General features: G+C 41.5%; 1 protein-coding gene across 3 annotated transcripts in view; it reads right to left on the bottom strand.

Annotated features, from left to right (window-relative positions):
• RPS6KA2 (ribosomal protein S6 kinase A2) overlaps window positions 1–13,627 on the bottom strand; it is a 294,786-nt gene extending 281,159 nt beyond the window's left edge. Inside the window, exons 1-2 of one of the 3 annotated variants that reach the window (XM_064414035.1) lie at window positions 3,100–3,294; window positions 2,907–2,985 (exon numbers count right to left, since the gene is read on the bottom strand). In XM_064414035.1, the coding sequence (XP_064270105.1) occupies window positions 2,907–2,969 (63 nt within the window). In that variant the 5' untranslated portion in view covers window positions 2,970–2,985; window positions 3,100–3,294. Of the gene's footprint in view, window positions 1–2,906; window positions 3,295–13,528 lie in introns of those variants that run through there. The other 2 variants (XM_064414038.1, XM_064414034.1) reach the window with 2 other exon arrangements.
• Window positions 13,628–15,677: the final 2,050 nt, after the last annotated feature.

Below are 15,677 nucleotides of genomic sequence, written 5' to 3'. Positions count from 1 at the left end.
AATTGAAGACACATATGTCATAGAATTGATAAAGAACAAAATATTATTACTAAAAAGAACTATAGAAATGGAACATTATTTCTTACTGGGAAGTGAGAATATGCATGTATATATATGAGCAAGTTTTCTAAACACGCAGCTTCCATTTAAATGCTATGCTTACCTAAAATCATTAAGTGATGAACCCTTTGGAAAACAGGTAGAAAGATTACAGAGCTTGATCACACAACCCTTTCCCAGGAAAAATATTCCCAAGGCTGTAATTCCAGCTTGAGTGGGATCGATAGCTTTGCCTACTCTCAAAGAAATTCTAGATCAGCAAATATCCCAATTTTCTTGCTTACTTGTCAAACAGAATTAATAACCTCCTGAGTCAACAGGTGAAAGGAGCAGTATTTCACCCTATTCTTCCTTTACACAAACATAATATAGAACATGCCCTTGATGCACTCTTCCTTATGAAGTGATTGATTTACTATAAAAGCTGTCTTTAATATCTGCAAGTCATTCACCTGAGTCATGCACAGGCACTCATAAATGTCTGTTTTAAAAGGGTTTTTGGCATTAAGGAAGGGAAGGAGAAAGAGGTCCATATGCATAAAGGAATTAAACTGTCTCCCTCCTTGTCTACTAACTGTGAAAAGCTTCCATGAAAAAGAACAACTTGCAGACAATCATGAAAACATTTTATCCCACACAGATTCAGAGACCTTGACAGCTCTCTTGAATCAGTACGACCACTAGTGTTTAAGCTGCATTCAGCTCATTAAAGAATAAATGTTTCTGCTGTTCGAAAATGTCTTCATGGACAAGAGCCCACAAGAGATGAAATTAATTTCTATGTACTTTTACTAAATTTGAGCTAACAATACTTTACCAATTCTATCTACAGCATGATCTAAAATTGTCTAAAGTTATAGCATATCTTTATTGCGTTTAGAGACAGCAGTAAATAGAGCCAATAAATGGTGTTTTATCTGTTGTTCTCATCTAAACTGCAGGAGTTTATGCCTTCAATTCTTTAATCCTCAACTTTTTGTAAGTGAAATCTCAGGAAGTGATAGAACAATGTAGCTCAGTTATCCTGTTCTTTCAAGCAGGAAAGGAAAAAAAGGCACCACCAAAACCTACAAACCCACACATCTGATTAACTATAATTGCAATAGGTCATTTATCCTTCGTAAGGAGATCCACACAGTTTCTTCTGAAAGAAAGGTCTGCGTAGGTCTCTACAGCAAAAGAGGTAGCAATACAATGACACTGTTCCACGCAATGTATATTGGGCTTTAGTGCAAGATTTACCCTGTGATCTACGGGAGATTTTCCCAGAAATTGACAACAGAAAAAAGCAATGACTGAAGTGCTTTCTGTCTGGGCCAGAAAGAAAAACACTGAGCACACAAAAAAACCCAAACTGATTTTAGAAAGGAGGGAAGGCGAAAGAAAAAAAAACCAAGCATGTATATGCACTTTGAATACCAGTCAACAGAAAGGTGGACTTGGAAAGGGAGCACCATTTCTACAATGTTCAGCAGAAAACTGTTCACATAAATATAGCCATACAAGTCTTCTCATTATGAAAGTGATTTAACAAGGTGTCAGCTGACTTCTAAAACAAAATCAGGAACAATTCACAGTTTTCCAGCTATAACCTGTTTATTAGCCCTTGGATTCCTTGCATCCCACAAAGTGGAACAAGTGACAGTATTCAGAAGAGAAATACATTATTTAAACCTTTGCAAGCAAGCTCCCCACAGTTGTTTTTTTTTTAACCTAGGGACTCCAGAATGATCTGTGCTGGTATAATACATCACATTATCACTTCTGCTGTATTGTTTACATGTACAAACTAACACCTTGCATGAAACCTTTCCTGCAGTTCAGCAACTCCTTTTGAGTCAAGTGTTTTGTGTTCTTTATAACCAGTCTGGCTCAGTCACACTCCCATCTTTCCCTCTCATCAAAACGCTTTTACAGTATTTCAATCAAACAATAGCATGGGGGGGGGTTAAAAAATAAACACCAACACCCACCCCACCCCCCAAGTTTCATTCATCTATTTCTACCACCTGTCCGTTACAAATGTGCATCCTGTGCTACAAACAATTGACCTGAAATACTCTGAGGTCTTTGCACCGCTCAACAGCCTAAGAAATACTCAGGAACCTACCCTGTCCCGTTACAGTACAAAAACTATAAAATCATAGAATAACCCAAGCTGGGAGGTACCCACAAGGATTAGAGAGCTCAGTTCCTGCACAGGACATACCCAAGAATCACACCATGTGACTGAGAGCACTGTCCAAACACTTCTTGAACTTGAATGATGCCTTTCTTGACACAAGATAACCCCAGAGTGAAGGTAATGAAAACACTGCAAGACAAACGGTGAGCACACAAAACACAGCAGCCAGCTAATTATCACAGCATCGGGTTGCCAGTACGATCCGGAAAGCACAGTCTTACGCTAAGAGGTAATGGACAAATGGGTAACCAGAACCCAAGTGAATTCCACTGACCTATTCGAGCCTCAAATTGCAGATCACACACTTCATGCTTAAATGTGAGCCTGAGTCCGACTCAGCCCGCTTTGTGGGTTTTCCTTCTGTTGTATACGCTCTTTCCTTTCCAGCTACCCCTGTACTCCGGGCTGGGGAGCCCGAGTCCGGTGCCGAGCGGGCGGAGAGGACGGAACATCCCGCACTGCCCGGGCTCCGCGGCTGCAGCTCCAAACCGCTCCGCCTGCGAGGCAACAGGTTCCTGAGCGCCGCCTGGCTCCCCGCCCTCAGCAGCGACCAGAGCGGGCGATGGATGCTCATCACACCCCATTTCGTGAGGTTTGAGGCACCACCGAGGTGCCTCCCCCAGCAGCACCGCCGCTGCCGCACACCCCCGCTGCCGCTCACCTCCGTCTCCATGGGCTCCACCTCTATCCCTTTCCATAGCTCCAGCAAGTGGGCGATCGGCATGCTGGGCGATTCCTTCCTGAGGACGGGATCAAGCAGAAGGAGCGCGCGTCGGCCGCCGGCGGGAACGGAGAAAAGAAGGTGTCGGGGGAATGGGACACGGCGCCTAATGGGACCGGGACCCTCCACCCACCCGCTCGGCAAAATGGCTCCGCGCTGTCCCCAGGGGAGCCGCAGGCGGGGCGCGGGCGCTCCGCAGGCGCAGGACAAGGCAGCGGCCGCCGCTCCGCAGCCGCCGATGGACCTCCGCCGCCCCGTCCCGTCCCTCTCGGCCGCCGCGACCGCCTTGGCTCGCTTTTAAGCTGGAGGGAAAGTTGCTGCGGAGGATGCTGCGGTGGCTGCGGGCGCTGCTATGGCAACGGCAGCGCGGCCCCCCCGCCGGCCGACCCCGCCCGCAGCGCCCTGGGGACCGGCGGGGCCAGGGGCTGGAACGGCGCCGCGGCCGAATTGGGGCTGGAGAGGCAACAGGAAAATTAGTCCGCTTACAGCCACTATGTAGAAAGTTGGAATCGTGAGAGTGTGCAGCTAACAAAAGGACATCTAGGGTTTACAAAGCCCAGTATTATTCCAGTCTTAAAAAGAATTAACTATCACTTCCTTTACTATTTTATCTCTGCACTACAAAGCCTGTAGTAAAGTCTGTTTATTCACATGTCCTTTGCTTCTCCTCAGGTCTCATAAGCTGTTACAACCTTACTAAGCATGACAACATACCATATATGACTTGCCAGAGACCGTTGTTTATGCAGATACTGATTTCAATTCTCCTCAAATTTAGGACAAAACATGCATTTTAACTTGTTCGGGCAACTTCATCAGGAACCAAAAGGTGTTAAATAAATCACTGCTCTTCAAAGAGCCATTTTGGAATGAAGAATCAATATCAATCTTCTGTACCATGCTCAAAATGCCATAGTTTGCTTCCATATAAGCAGTGCTGTACAAATTCAACAGAAACGTACATTAACAACAAAAATTCTTCTACCAGTCTACAAAGGAACATTTGAAAAGCGTTCCTCCTCCAGTCCCCATGAGTCCAAATGCTAAGCACAGTTAGAAAAATTAAATTCTCCAACCACAATAAAGCAAAGAAACCATAAGTCCTCAACCAGAGCTACAGAGCCATGCATTCAGATACTGCTGTGACAACTCGGTCTTTTAATTGTGTTAGAATATGAACGCTTTTCTTGACATTCGTGACAGCACTTCAGTAACAACTTATAACACCAATTATGCAGTTTCATCTGCTTTACAGTTTGAGCAATTAAATATCTAGATTACTGCTTTTACTCCCTGCTCACCAAAAAAGTGTAGTGAGAGCGATGTTAATCACATAACAGACACAGGTCAGAAGCTGCACTATCTGGCTGTAACACACTCCCTGGCTCTTTTGTCCTGTCCCTGTTTCTTCCTCAGCAACACGAGTTCCTACCTTTAACTTGACATACTAAAGCCAGGACCAAACACAACAAATTCACAGCACAAACCCCACTTGATTTACAAAACTCAGGGACCTTTATCAACCAGACACATCAACCCCGAGAATATCATACATGATTATATCACATTCCATGTTGATATTTTAAAAATGTTGAACTTGAATTTACAGGACTGTATTTTAACCTTTAAGAAACAAATCTTGGATGCTACAGAGCAAGAGCAAAGAGTCTATGACAACAGGGAACTGGGGAGGCCCAGATAATCCCAGGGGAGGCAAATCCAAGGTTTGGGGTCATCACACTCTAGTCAAGTAAAAAAACGTGTGCATGCAGATCTAATGTTTTTACAACTTTTCCATGAACTTCACTTAATTCTGGAGACATACATGCTCCTTAAATATTAATCTATTATCAAATTGGGACATCAAAACTCACAAGTTTATTTCCAGACCAGTTTGGTCAGTCTAAACATGCATAAAATAAGAGCAGGGAAAAACAAGTGGTAAGAACTTGTTGTTGCTTTCACATACATACTAGTGTTATAAGCACGATCCATGTACTGTGCAGTAGACTGCCTACACTCTTCTAGCACTTGGACCCAAATTATCTATTCAAAAATAATTAGACTAGGCAAAGCATGCATTTCATACTTCATTTCTTATCCTCGCCTAACAAAGTGCAGAAGTTTTTAACCTCAGCTTAAACAAAAATGTGGGTTTGCGTCATTTTCCCCTGGCCTGTATTTTTCAGCATCACAAAGCCAGGAGTAATCCACTTCCAAAAATACCTCATTAGGAGCAGAATAAAGAAACAGAAGGGAAGAGAGGGATGGAACACAGAGGCAAAAAAACACCCCAAAAAAAAAAAAAAAAACCACCACAAAAAACCCCCCCCCACACAAAAAAAACAGACAAATTCAAAGAAATTGTTCTCTGAGAACACACAAGAAGTCTGATCAGAGGAAGAAGTAGTTACAGATTTTTTTCCTAAGAAAAAATGCTAGTTAACTATTTTATTTGCAGGGTGCCCCAATGAAAGAAGGAATGATGAATCTGACACCATGTTCTCAGAAGGCTAATTTATTATTTTATGATACTATGTTATATTAAACAATACTATACTAAAACTATACTAAAGAATATAGAAAGTATACTTGCAGAATGCTAAAGAGATAATAAATGAAAACTCATGACTCTCTCTAGAGTCCTGACACAGCCTGACCCTGATTGGCCAATAAATCCAAACAATTCACATCAGAAACCCAATGAAACCTGTTGGTAAACAACCTCTAACCACATTCCAAAGGAGCAAAACACAGGAGAAGCAAATGAGATAAAACTGTTTTCCTTTTTCTCTGAGGTTTCTCAGCTTCCCAGGAGAAAAATCCTGGGCAAAGGGATTTTTCAGAAAATATGAATGTCAGTTAACCACACTGAAAATTTAGCAGAAGTAATATTTGCAGATATGCTAGCTAGGCTGAGAGTTGCAAGGAGATTACTTCAACTTGCATCAAGAGAATAAAAGCATTTTCATTTCCTATGTGAAGAAGCACTGGACTACTTGCATGGTGATTTTTCATCTATTTTTACCTGTCTCCTGAGTTAGTAGCTAATGATTGTTGCCAGATGCAGAGCAGGAGATTAGACACATCAATACCCTGCTGGGTTACAGTAATTCCTACACTACCAGAAGATACACAAGTACAGAAGAAAGTTTTTTAAGAGCACTGTGTAAAATCACATTAAGATACTTAAATAACTTACATGTCTGCTGTTTTGTGGAAAGTGAAAGAACTATTTCTCCATTTGATGCACAAAAGGGAAGAAGCACAGAGAAGTATTATTCTCTTCCACTAGCTCAACACACATCCAAGTTCATGACTTCAGTGTCCAGATGAATGGAATCATCTCATTCCAGAACACATGCATTCATCTGCATGCAGCTTGAACCCAAAGCTCATTCAAAGCTTGAGCTAGATAACTTTCTGCCTGTACAGCAGCCAAAAGAGATACTATCTGATGCAGAAGTCAGCAAAACATCCTCTGTCCTTCAAAGGCATTCCCACCATCCCGCTCTGCATTTAAACACCTGTTCCTGGTTGCCACAGCACAAACATCATCTCCTATTAGGCTGGCTGCACTGCCAAACGAGCATCACCTGCCCAACTTTTTGGGGTTTTTTTCCCCTTCTCTAAATTTCAGTCAAGTTTTTGCTCAGTTGAAAATTCCTTTCCTGTGTATAACTTTTTGGGACAAGACTGATCACTTGCCTGTCTGCTTATCTGCAGCATTACACAAGCAAAGTTTAAGCTCCATTTTCAATAACTCCCAGGCAAACAAGACCTACATGGAACATTTTCCTAAAGGATGGAATCCCCCAAATGCCAGTGCTGAAAAGAGATCAGGTCTCTGAAGTGCCAGTAGCATCAGTAAAAGCTTGGAAAAAAATTGCCAAGAGCAAAGTAGTAACACTCCACTGTCACTTTCACATGCTGCCCTAGAGAGCATACATAGAGTGCATTACTTGCCTGATGCCATTTTTGGCTGATAGGGAGCTCCTGGAAAGCCTTGAATGCTCAACTAAAAGAGACCCAGCCACTGATCAACCAATAACCTCCAAAGAAATCAGACCACTACAATGTGTGCTGAAAGGTCACTTCAGAGAAGAACAAAATCAGAGTAGAGCACTAGCAGCATTTCCTTCAGATTAATCCAGTTTCCCAAGGCACAAAAAAGGAATCTCTTTGGTCCTTTCCAGTGGTTCCTGCTAAGTACTGTAGCCAAAAAAGGATGGACCTGGGGCAGAAAAAACTCTGTCATGCAGCACATAAACATATTTCAAGCAAATAGTCATCTTGTAGCCTCTTTATTCTGTTGTATGGTTGTGTTCGAGGGTCCCAGGATGAGGGAAGAGATGAGAGTCTTGACTCCATGATTCAGAAGGCTGATTTAATATATTATGATATTACATTATATTAAAATCCTATACTAAAACGATACTAAAAAGAATAGAAAGAAAGCATCCATCAGAAGGCTGAAAAGGAAAGGAATGGAATGATAACAAGAGCTCTTGACTCTCAGAGAGTGACGCAGCTGGATCTTTGATTGGTTATTAAATAGAAACAATCTACATGGACCAATCAAAAATGCACAGGTTGCATTTCACAGCAGCAGACAGTTATTGTTTACATTTCTTTCCTGAGGCTCCTCAGCTTCTCAGGAGAAAATGCTATCAAAAGGATTTTCATAAAAATATCATGGTAACACTCGTGCATATTTGTACCTATGGAATAAGCACATGGGGAAGGATGCATAATTGCTATTTCTGTGAAAAAAATTCCTCCTATTGTACTAAACATAAAAAGACCAAGGCACATTGAAAGAATACTGCAAAATACCTCACTTGACAGTAAATGGTTGGCATAAACTGGAGGAAATCACTCTAGAAGTCCAACTGATAGAGACCATTTGGCTAAAGGATTTGGCACCTCATGAAGAAGAAATTACTGCTGGCCACACACAGTGGCAGAAGGTGACACACAGAGACCATGCACAAGCAGAAACTCAGCAGCAAAAGGAGAGGCCTGCGCACATCCCAGTGATGGTGTTAGATCCATACAGACCACTGTGATCATGTATATCTATCATGATCATTTATCCATCAGCTGCTGCTCTAGTTTACCATAAAATGCAGTCTTACGGCAGGGATGTAGAAAGCATTTCATAAAGTCTTTGAGGCTCATATGGAACTTTCACTGCACCATCTCAAATGTCAAAGAAACATGCTGGGCATGACTAGTTTCCTACAATCTGTGTAGTCATGCTTGTATTAGACAGATGAAATCTGTGGCAAATGGGTAAGTGTCAAATGTTAGAAGAAACTAGTAATGGTAGGGCAGGTTTTAAACAGGATCTATACATCATTCTTTGATGGAGGAAAGTCTAACTTGCCTATACTTTTGTTTGGGTTTTATGCTAAAGTTACCAAAAGCTATGCTTTCTGGTTGAAAGCAAATAAACAAAATCCCTCATACTACTTTTTCTTTGTGAGAGCAGGTGTTGAAATGCTTTAAGCTCATTCCTAAACAAGATGAATACATTTCTCCTCAGCTTATTTGCTCAGTGTCTCAGCATTAAATCCTTCAAGCTCAGCATTTGGATAGCCTACCATCATTTGTGTAGAACCTGAGAGAAACACAAAACAGTATATACACACTACTAATTGTGCCACAATAGTGTGCCAGGGGAAATAGTATTTACTACCATAAGAGAGGCATCCCTAGTGCTGCTAAAACAATTTCCTGTTTAGTTGTCAAGTACATGCCTAAGCACAAGAGGAAACAGTGGCAGATAAGGCATTCAGTATCAAAGCAGTGTGCATCTGCCCCCTGCAAAGCTCATAACTTAACATTTTCAAATTAAAATCATGTCTGCTGAGTCCCCTGAAACAAGAAATGCTCAAAACTGGAGAGAAAGGCAGCTTAATTCCTAACCTTTGCAATGGTCTGGCTTCACCATTTGTATTTAATGAGAAGGTCTAGACTGAACATTAAAATCAATATGTTTGGAGAGCAAGAATAATTAGACTCCTTCAGTTTAAAGAGGGCAACAGACAGCTATTACAAGCCAGCCTGATGCCTCTGCCAAACAGGGATGAGGGCTATTAGGAGCTGTAGAAAAACAACCACTTTTCACATTTGTTAGTTATCTGCATTAAGGCTGCAGCTACTTAGCACATCCTACATTAATCAGTTCTTAATATTACTGAATAGTTAAACCCTGGAAGAATTAACTTGGAAAACAGAAAACCTAGTTCAGATATCTGCAGCAGATCAGCCTCCTTCAGTACAGACATGGCTTAGCTGACATCCCCAGTAGGGATAATTGGCTAGAACACCAGAGCCCCATTCTGTTCCTGCACTGACCCATCAGTTTGGTTGAGGTATAGTATTGGGTCTGGCTTCAATAGCCTGAGTGCCTTGGGGCTGGTGAGCTAGAGCAGAGTACTGGAAGCAGCACCAAGTGGCATCACATGACACCAGCCAAGCTCCACAATCCACTTGAGTGCCACCTACACTAAACCAGGTGGTGACTGATTTTTCCACAAGCCATTTGGGCACCTGCATCATGTTGGCACTGCAAGCCTGCACAGCTAGAAAAGCTGCACTGATTTGCTGACAGTTTGGCCGAACTCCAAAGCCTGTTACTCTCCTTACCATGCAAGGCATTAACCACTCTCAGAGTTGAGCTGAGAAACACAGGGTAGCCTTACCTGCTACATCCTGTACCTGATTTTAAAAAAAGAAAAAATGAAAGAATTCCTGTGGCAAAGATGATGCTGACCCACAGAAACATTTACTCAAGTAATGTTCTACACAGCAAATCCTTGTGCAAACTTCTGGGATATTCTTCATTAAATCTGTAATTCCCCATAACACACTGGTAAACACTAGTTAAAGATGTTCAACAAAGATAAGCTGTAGCAAAAGCTTTCCTGCTACACAAGATTACACTGAGTTTTACGACTTCATGTTTTCATCTTACAAGCACAGAAGAGAGACTGTTTTCCCCAAAATGCGCTGTATATAGCTCTTCAAGGAGAAGCTCACATGCCCTAGAGCAGAGATTTCCAAGGACATATTCCCTTTTCTGTCAGTTCCTACTGCAGCAGCAGTACCTGACTAAACAAAGAGGCTTCCACTTGCCTGCTGCATGCAGCCACTTCTGTCAGAGGTTGGAGAGCTGAACACAAACAGCTCCAGCCAGGCTGGATCAAGGCTTCTCAGCAGCTGCAGCACAGCTTGAACACTTACCACAGCCAAAATGAGGGGATGGGAAAGGAAAAGGACAGTCATATTGCCCTCAACTCAGGGCCAGGAAAACTGATGTGGAGACAATACAGCAATTCACTGTTGCCATCATATTGCAAAGGTTTCGTACTTTCTTGGTGATTTCTCACGGGCAGCTCCTCACAGCACTGACTCCTCCTTCTTCTCAGCACAGCAAACAAACTCCATCTAACTTCTCGACCAGCCAACCTACTCTTTTATAATACCCATCCTAATTGGATCTAGCTGTGGCCTATTAAGAGCAGGCCTGTTCTTAATGCTTGATAATTAGCACAGCTGTAACTCCTTAGGGATGAGATTACCTTCATCACTATCTCTATTTTCTTACATTCCACCCATCCACAATTCAGGATGATGGGGGACAACATTTGACACTTCATTTTACCTCCTGCACTCCCTGCATCCAGAGATAATGCCATCCCAATGTGTGGCAGAGTGCTACAGAAGCTGAGCTGGGTAGCACCACAAACCTCTTGGCTCTGGTACAGTGCAAGCCATGGGAGAGACAAACTCAATGCAAGAACAAAAGCAAAGAAGTCATGTCTAGTCACTCTGACCGCTCTGATGAGAGAAGGTGGAATAAGGACATTGCTGGCACAAAAGAATGTAACGGCCTCAATAACCAAAAATATTGTGTTACTAAGGGAATATGGCAAAGGTGTCCCAGTGGAAAATTTTGTGTGGGAGTTAGAGAACTATAAATACTGGTGACTAGTGTAATAAACTGGCTTTGCTTGCACATCATGGTCTGTGTCTCTCAATCCCCGCACCAATGTACCCTTCTTCCCTCCCCAAAAACCAAGGAAAAACTCTTCATCACCTCAATGCTATAGGACTGGGGCACACAGCAAAAAGATGGTAGCTGGAACCTTGTCTCTCCAGCTGCTTAAACACTTCCTCACTAAAAGGGGCAAGAACAGGTTTGGTACCTCAATTGGACCATGGAGAAGCATCAGAAACACCAACGGGAAGAGGTAACAGGGCTGCACTGCTGCTAGACTCTCACTAGGGTGGATGTGGCTACACTGAACAGGGTAAGAGCACCTGTCCTACTCCAGCCTGCAAAGGGGGAATTGTCCTTAAGAAATAAATTTAGGTCTTCTTTAACTTTCATTGACAAAACAGGCTACTTTCATACAGGTCACTGTTTCTGTCAGTAGTTATATTTAGAATTCCAAGCAAATTGTCAACTTAAGTACATAATTAAATTATTATTTTAGATCTAGAACAGCATTCTGGTGACAGAATGCTCAGGAACTTTTTTTTTAAATATATATAAAATTTCCAAAATTAAAAAAAAATAGATCTAAAAAGCTTACTTCCATAGTTTTCTTTCTATAACAGATGAGGAATCATTGTGATAGCAGAGACATTAAGATTGCCTAAAAATACAGAGAGAGGACTTTAAGCAATATTTCAAGCATAATTCAGTAAGAGGAACATTAATGTGATGTAAGATTACACATCATAGAAAGTCTCACAGTAAGCTAACCCAATAGCTGTGACACAGACACTTCAGGTGACTGAGGACAAAGCTACTAGATCATTTGTGGGCAGACTTTCAGATTAGATCATCCTAAATATCTGCTTAAACACATGGAATAACTGAATTATAGCCTTCCTAAAATAAGAGCTTTTTTCCCCTAATATTGAATGAAAAATGGATAAGTGTCATGAAAATTGACTTTATTATTTCAGTATGTCTACTCAGACAAAAGACTCTGATCAAACCTGTACATAGATATGAGATTTTCAGCAGCTGCAAAGATATTTGAAGAAAAAATGGAGAAACAATATGTCTCCATTAATAAGATTTCCACAGAGCCTGAGGAAGCCACAACCTTGAAGAAAGGAAAGGATCAGAATATTTAAAATTAATTTTGAAAGCTTGTGCATGCTGTGAGGTTCTCACTCAGTAAACCATTATCTCACACTCTAAGAACAGGAGTGAATGCAGCACTAACTGAAGCTGACACACTTCAGGTTCATAAATTTTTCTTTAAGGGATCAAACCTACAGTCTGGAAACTAACAAAGTCTATTCAACATAAACAGCACCCATCCTCCATTATTACAGGAGCTTTGCAACAACAAGTGTCTGTAGTATCAAAGGGAATTATTACCTCTCTAACACAACATTCAAATCAATAAAAACTTCGGAAAGCGTACACACAAATTAAATCAGAAATCTAGAATTTCTAACCTAAATTTCTAAATAGTCAGTATAATTTCTTCCCCTTCAATCAGTTCACATTTGTCTTTTTAAAGATAACTGTAGCTTAAAGGTAAGATGAACTTTGCAGGTGCTTTATATCCAATTCTGCTAAAAAATAAATCATACCACAAACGGAGTTTATTTCTCCTGTGTTTTGAATTTTAAGCAGACAGAAGTAAAAGGTGTTTTAGTTTGCTATTTTAAGCATGTGACATACTGTCTTTTCATTACTTTTTCCAAATGAATACCACAATAGCTGCTTATTTTTATAGACAAGTATGAGACAACTGAGATTCAGCTTTGAATATTTGAGCTCAAGAAATGAAGTATATTACCCATTATGATTAAAGGTTTTTTGGTTCTAGTCAAGCCAGCATCCATCAGCTGTGAATTTCTGGAAAGAATTTCTCCTCATCGTGGCAGTTGCCATTAACAAAGACAGAGAGCAATAGACCAGAGCTAAAATCCTCTAACACTGTGAGATTGATCAGAGAGCCAGGCTATACAGCACAGCTGTATGCCACCCCCACATAACTCACATTTCATACCCCTCTCAGGAAGATTTTTAAAAGGCCAAAAAAAAGCAGCTTGATGGGCAAGTTAAAATCAAGCTGCACAAGGCATCAAAAAGTTAATTTAATACTTCCAGTGCCCATTAGCAGAGAGACACCAGATGTAATGTAGCAATTCTTTCGGAAAGAGACATTGGAGGTCAAGCTAGTCCTTTCCACAGCAGTATCACTGAAATACACACACACAAACCAGAATTCCCACATACTGCATGGCAGAAACACAAAAGGCTGGGATGGGGTGTCCACAGGTGAGCCTGTTCTACCATGCAGCCAGGCAGGAAAGGCACACAAGGCACAGCAGGAAAGCCCAGACAGAAACAACAAGCCTGCCTATACACTTTCCATGACACTTACTACTTTTCAAGACAAATAAGTCAGGAAAGTATGTGCCAGCAGCTTATCTCTAGGTGGCCTTCTTCCCCCTCCTGAGACGCAGTAAGGAAATAGCAATACTCAAAGCCACCTTCCCAGATCAAGGTGCAGCAGTACCATAGCCCCAGGAGCCCTTAGGGATGGTGTACTTTCACATGCACTATCCAGATAATGTTGCTTCTCTAGAGTACAGCAATAACAGCACAAGCTACAGAAAACCCCAGAGTCACAAAGGCAGAGAAGGCTTTTGTAAACACACCCTGCACTAATTTAAAGCCCCTCCTTCATGTAACGAAGATCACCTGGGTGCGGGCCACCTGGAGGAGAGCCACCTGCTCCTAGGCTCCAGAGGGAATGAAAAGTGCTCCTGGTGTTAGCGCTGGGAGCACTTTGTAGGAAGTACTGGCAAGAAGGGAACAGTTGCTACTCTTGACCTCTTGTTGTGGGTCAGACACACATCCTGCCCTGAGCAAAGGCAGAGAGTGTTTGTAGTGGAGGAAATGCAGAGAGCCCTGTGGTCTCACATCTGATACATCGGGCTGTCAGTCAGATCAGCACTGGCTGACTGATATTTTGATTCAGATGCATATTAAATTGTACTAACTTACTTACAGTGGGGTTTTTGTTGCTAGCAAGAATGATTGAGAGAAAGAGGGTACAACAGAATAACTCTCAGCTAGTAAAAACCCCTGATGTTTTAAGATATGGATTTCCTGGGTCTTCTATCATCCATTTGCTATCTTTCCATCAAGAGAGTTTGAAAAGCTCTGGAACAAGTATAGTATATTATTTTCTTCCAAATTTAATGTTTTTCTTGTTTGTAAATAAAATTAAGCCTGAAGTAGAATTTTGCATTTCACTTATATTTGATGTTCCCTTATATGTTATGATTTCTGTGTTCTGCTTCAAGAACTGTTATATGTCCCTAGCTTGCTTTTGTATTTCTCAAAAGAATTTAATATCCAATTTATGAAGCAAGGCATAAAAAGCAAAAGCTTGCCAAACTTGGTGTATGAGTACTAATTAATAAAAGCTTATTTGTATTAGGAAAAAAAAAAAAAACAGTTGTTCTACAAGAATAACAGGATTTATTATCATGAGTTTATTTTAAAGCAGCTTCCAAAGAAGTTTCAAGGCCTCACAGACAGGTGGCCAAAGGAGCCTGACCACCAGCTGACCAAAGACTTTACAAGGGACAAAAATCAAACCAGGGTTGCAGCCGTTCCACAGCAGTACTCAACCAGAGAGTGCAGAGCAATGGTGACCAGAGGAAAACTGGTCTTAAGATTGTACAAATGAGGCACAATTCTCCTTGGAAAGAGAATTCTGCAAGAGCAATCATGCTGCTAGTTTTCAAAACAAAGTTCCCTTGGCCTCATTGGAGCCTTTCAAACAGACATACAGGGCTCTTGGCTGGTGTTACCCACTAGACCTGCAATTTGCTTTTCAAACTTTGCAAATTTGTATAAGACTGAGGTAGCAGCAGAAAGAATAATAGCAACACGTTCAAGTTTAGTTGGATTGCACAGTCTCTCAAGTCAATTCCAATCTGGAACAGGGTGGTAAAAATCCCTCACAACATTTTAATCTACACTCAATAAGCAATAAAACAGAATGGAAGGGATAATTCGTACCTCATTTCCCAACTTCACTTAACATATCCATACTCATGTTCATTCTCTCAGAGGTCTAGTATTTCCCCACTCGCTAGCTTTGTTATGCCTATTTGGGTCTTCAGTGTTCAATTAACTCCTACACAGAAAGATTGCCTTCAGCTGATTTTTGGAGGCTGAAGTTGGGAATTAACCCTGCATGTTCATTTGTTCAGCTAACCTGGACCAGCCCATGAGTGCCACTGCTAAGGACTTTTAGGGCCTTTATAATTCTGACAAAAGTCCTGCGCACCTACTTGCTGGAACTCTGTATTCAACCAACTCTTCTCCACAGGGAATATCCCCTTGCCTTATGCAGCAACAGACTGAGCTGTTCTCTTTGGGATACAGCCTTTGACTGGAGTGAGCTCCAACTTTCCACCTCTATGGGCTGTGCACATCAAACTGGCACCTCAAAGGACACCACACCAACCTGCTGTCACCCTCATGCTTCCTGGGTGGCTGCCACGTGTGGGCTGTCTGATACCTTGTGTGCACAGTGCCCAGACCATGCAGCCCATTGCTGTGGAAATTTTCAATAAATGCATTGAATTTCTTTCCATCCTCTCAAGTAGAAAGCATTTTAAAGTTTTTTTTTTTTTCTGGAGGCAGTT

The sequence above is a fragment of the Passer domesticus genome, chromosome 3, assembly GCF_036417665.1.
Source record: "Passer domesticus isolate bPasDom1 chromosome 3, bPasDom1.hap1, whole genome shotgun sequence".
Taxonomy (NCBI): domain Eukaryota; kingdom Metazoa; phylum Chordata; class Aves; order Passeriformes; family Passeridae; genus Passer; species Passer domesticus.
Note: the sequence above shows the minus strand (reverse complement) of the source record. Positions and strands in the feature narration are given on the sequence as shown.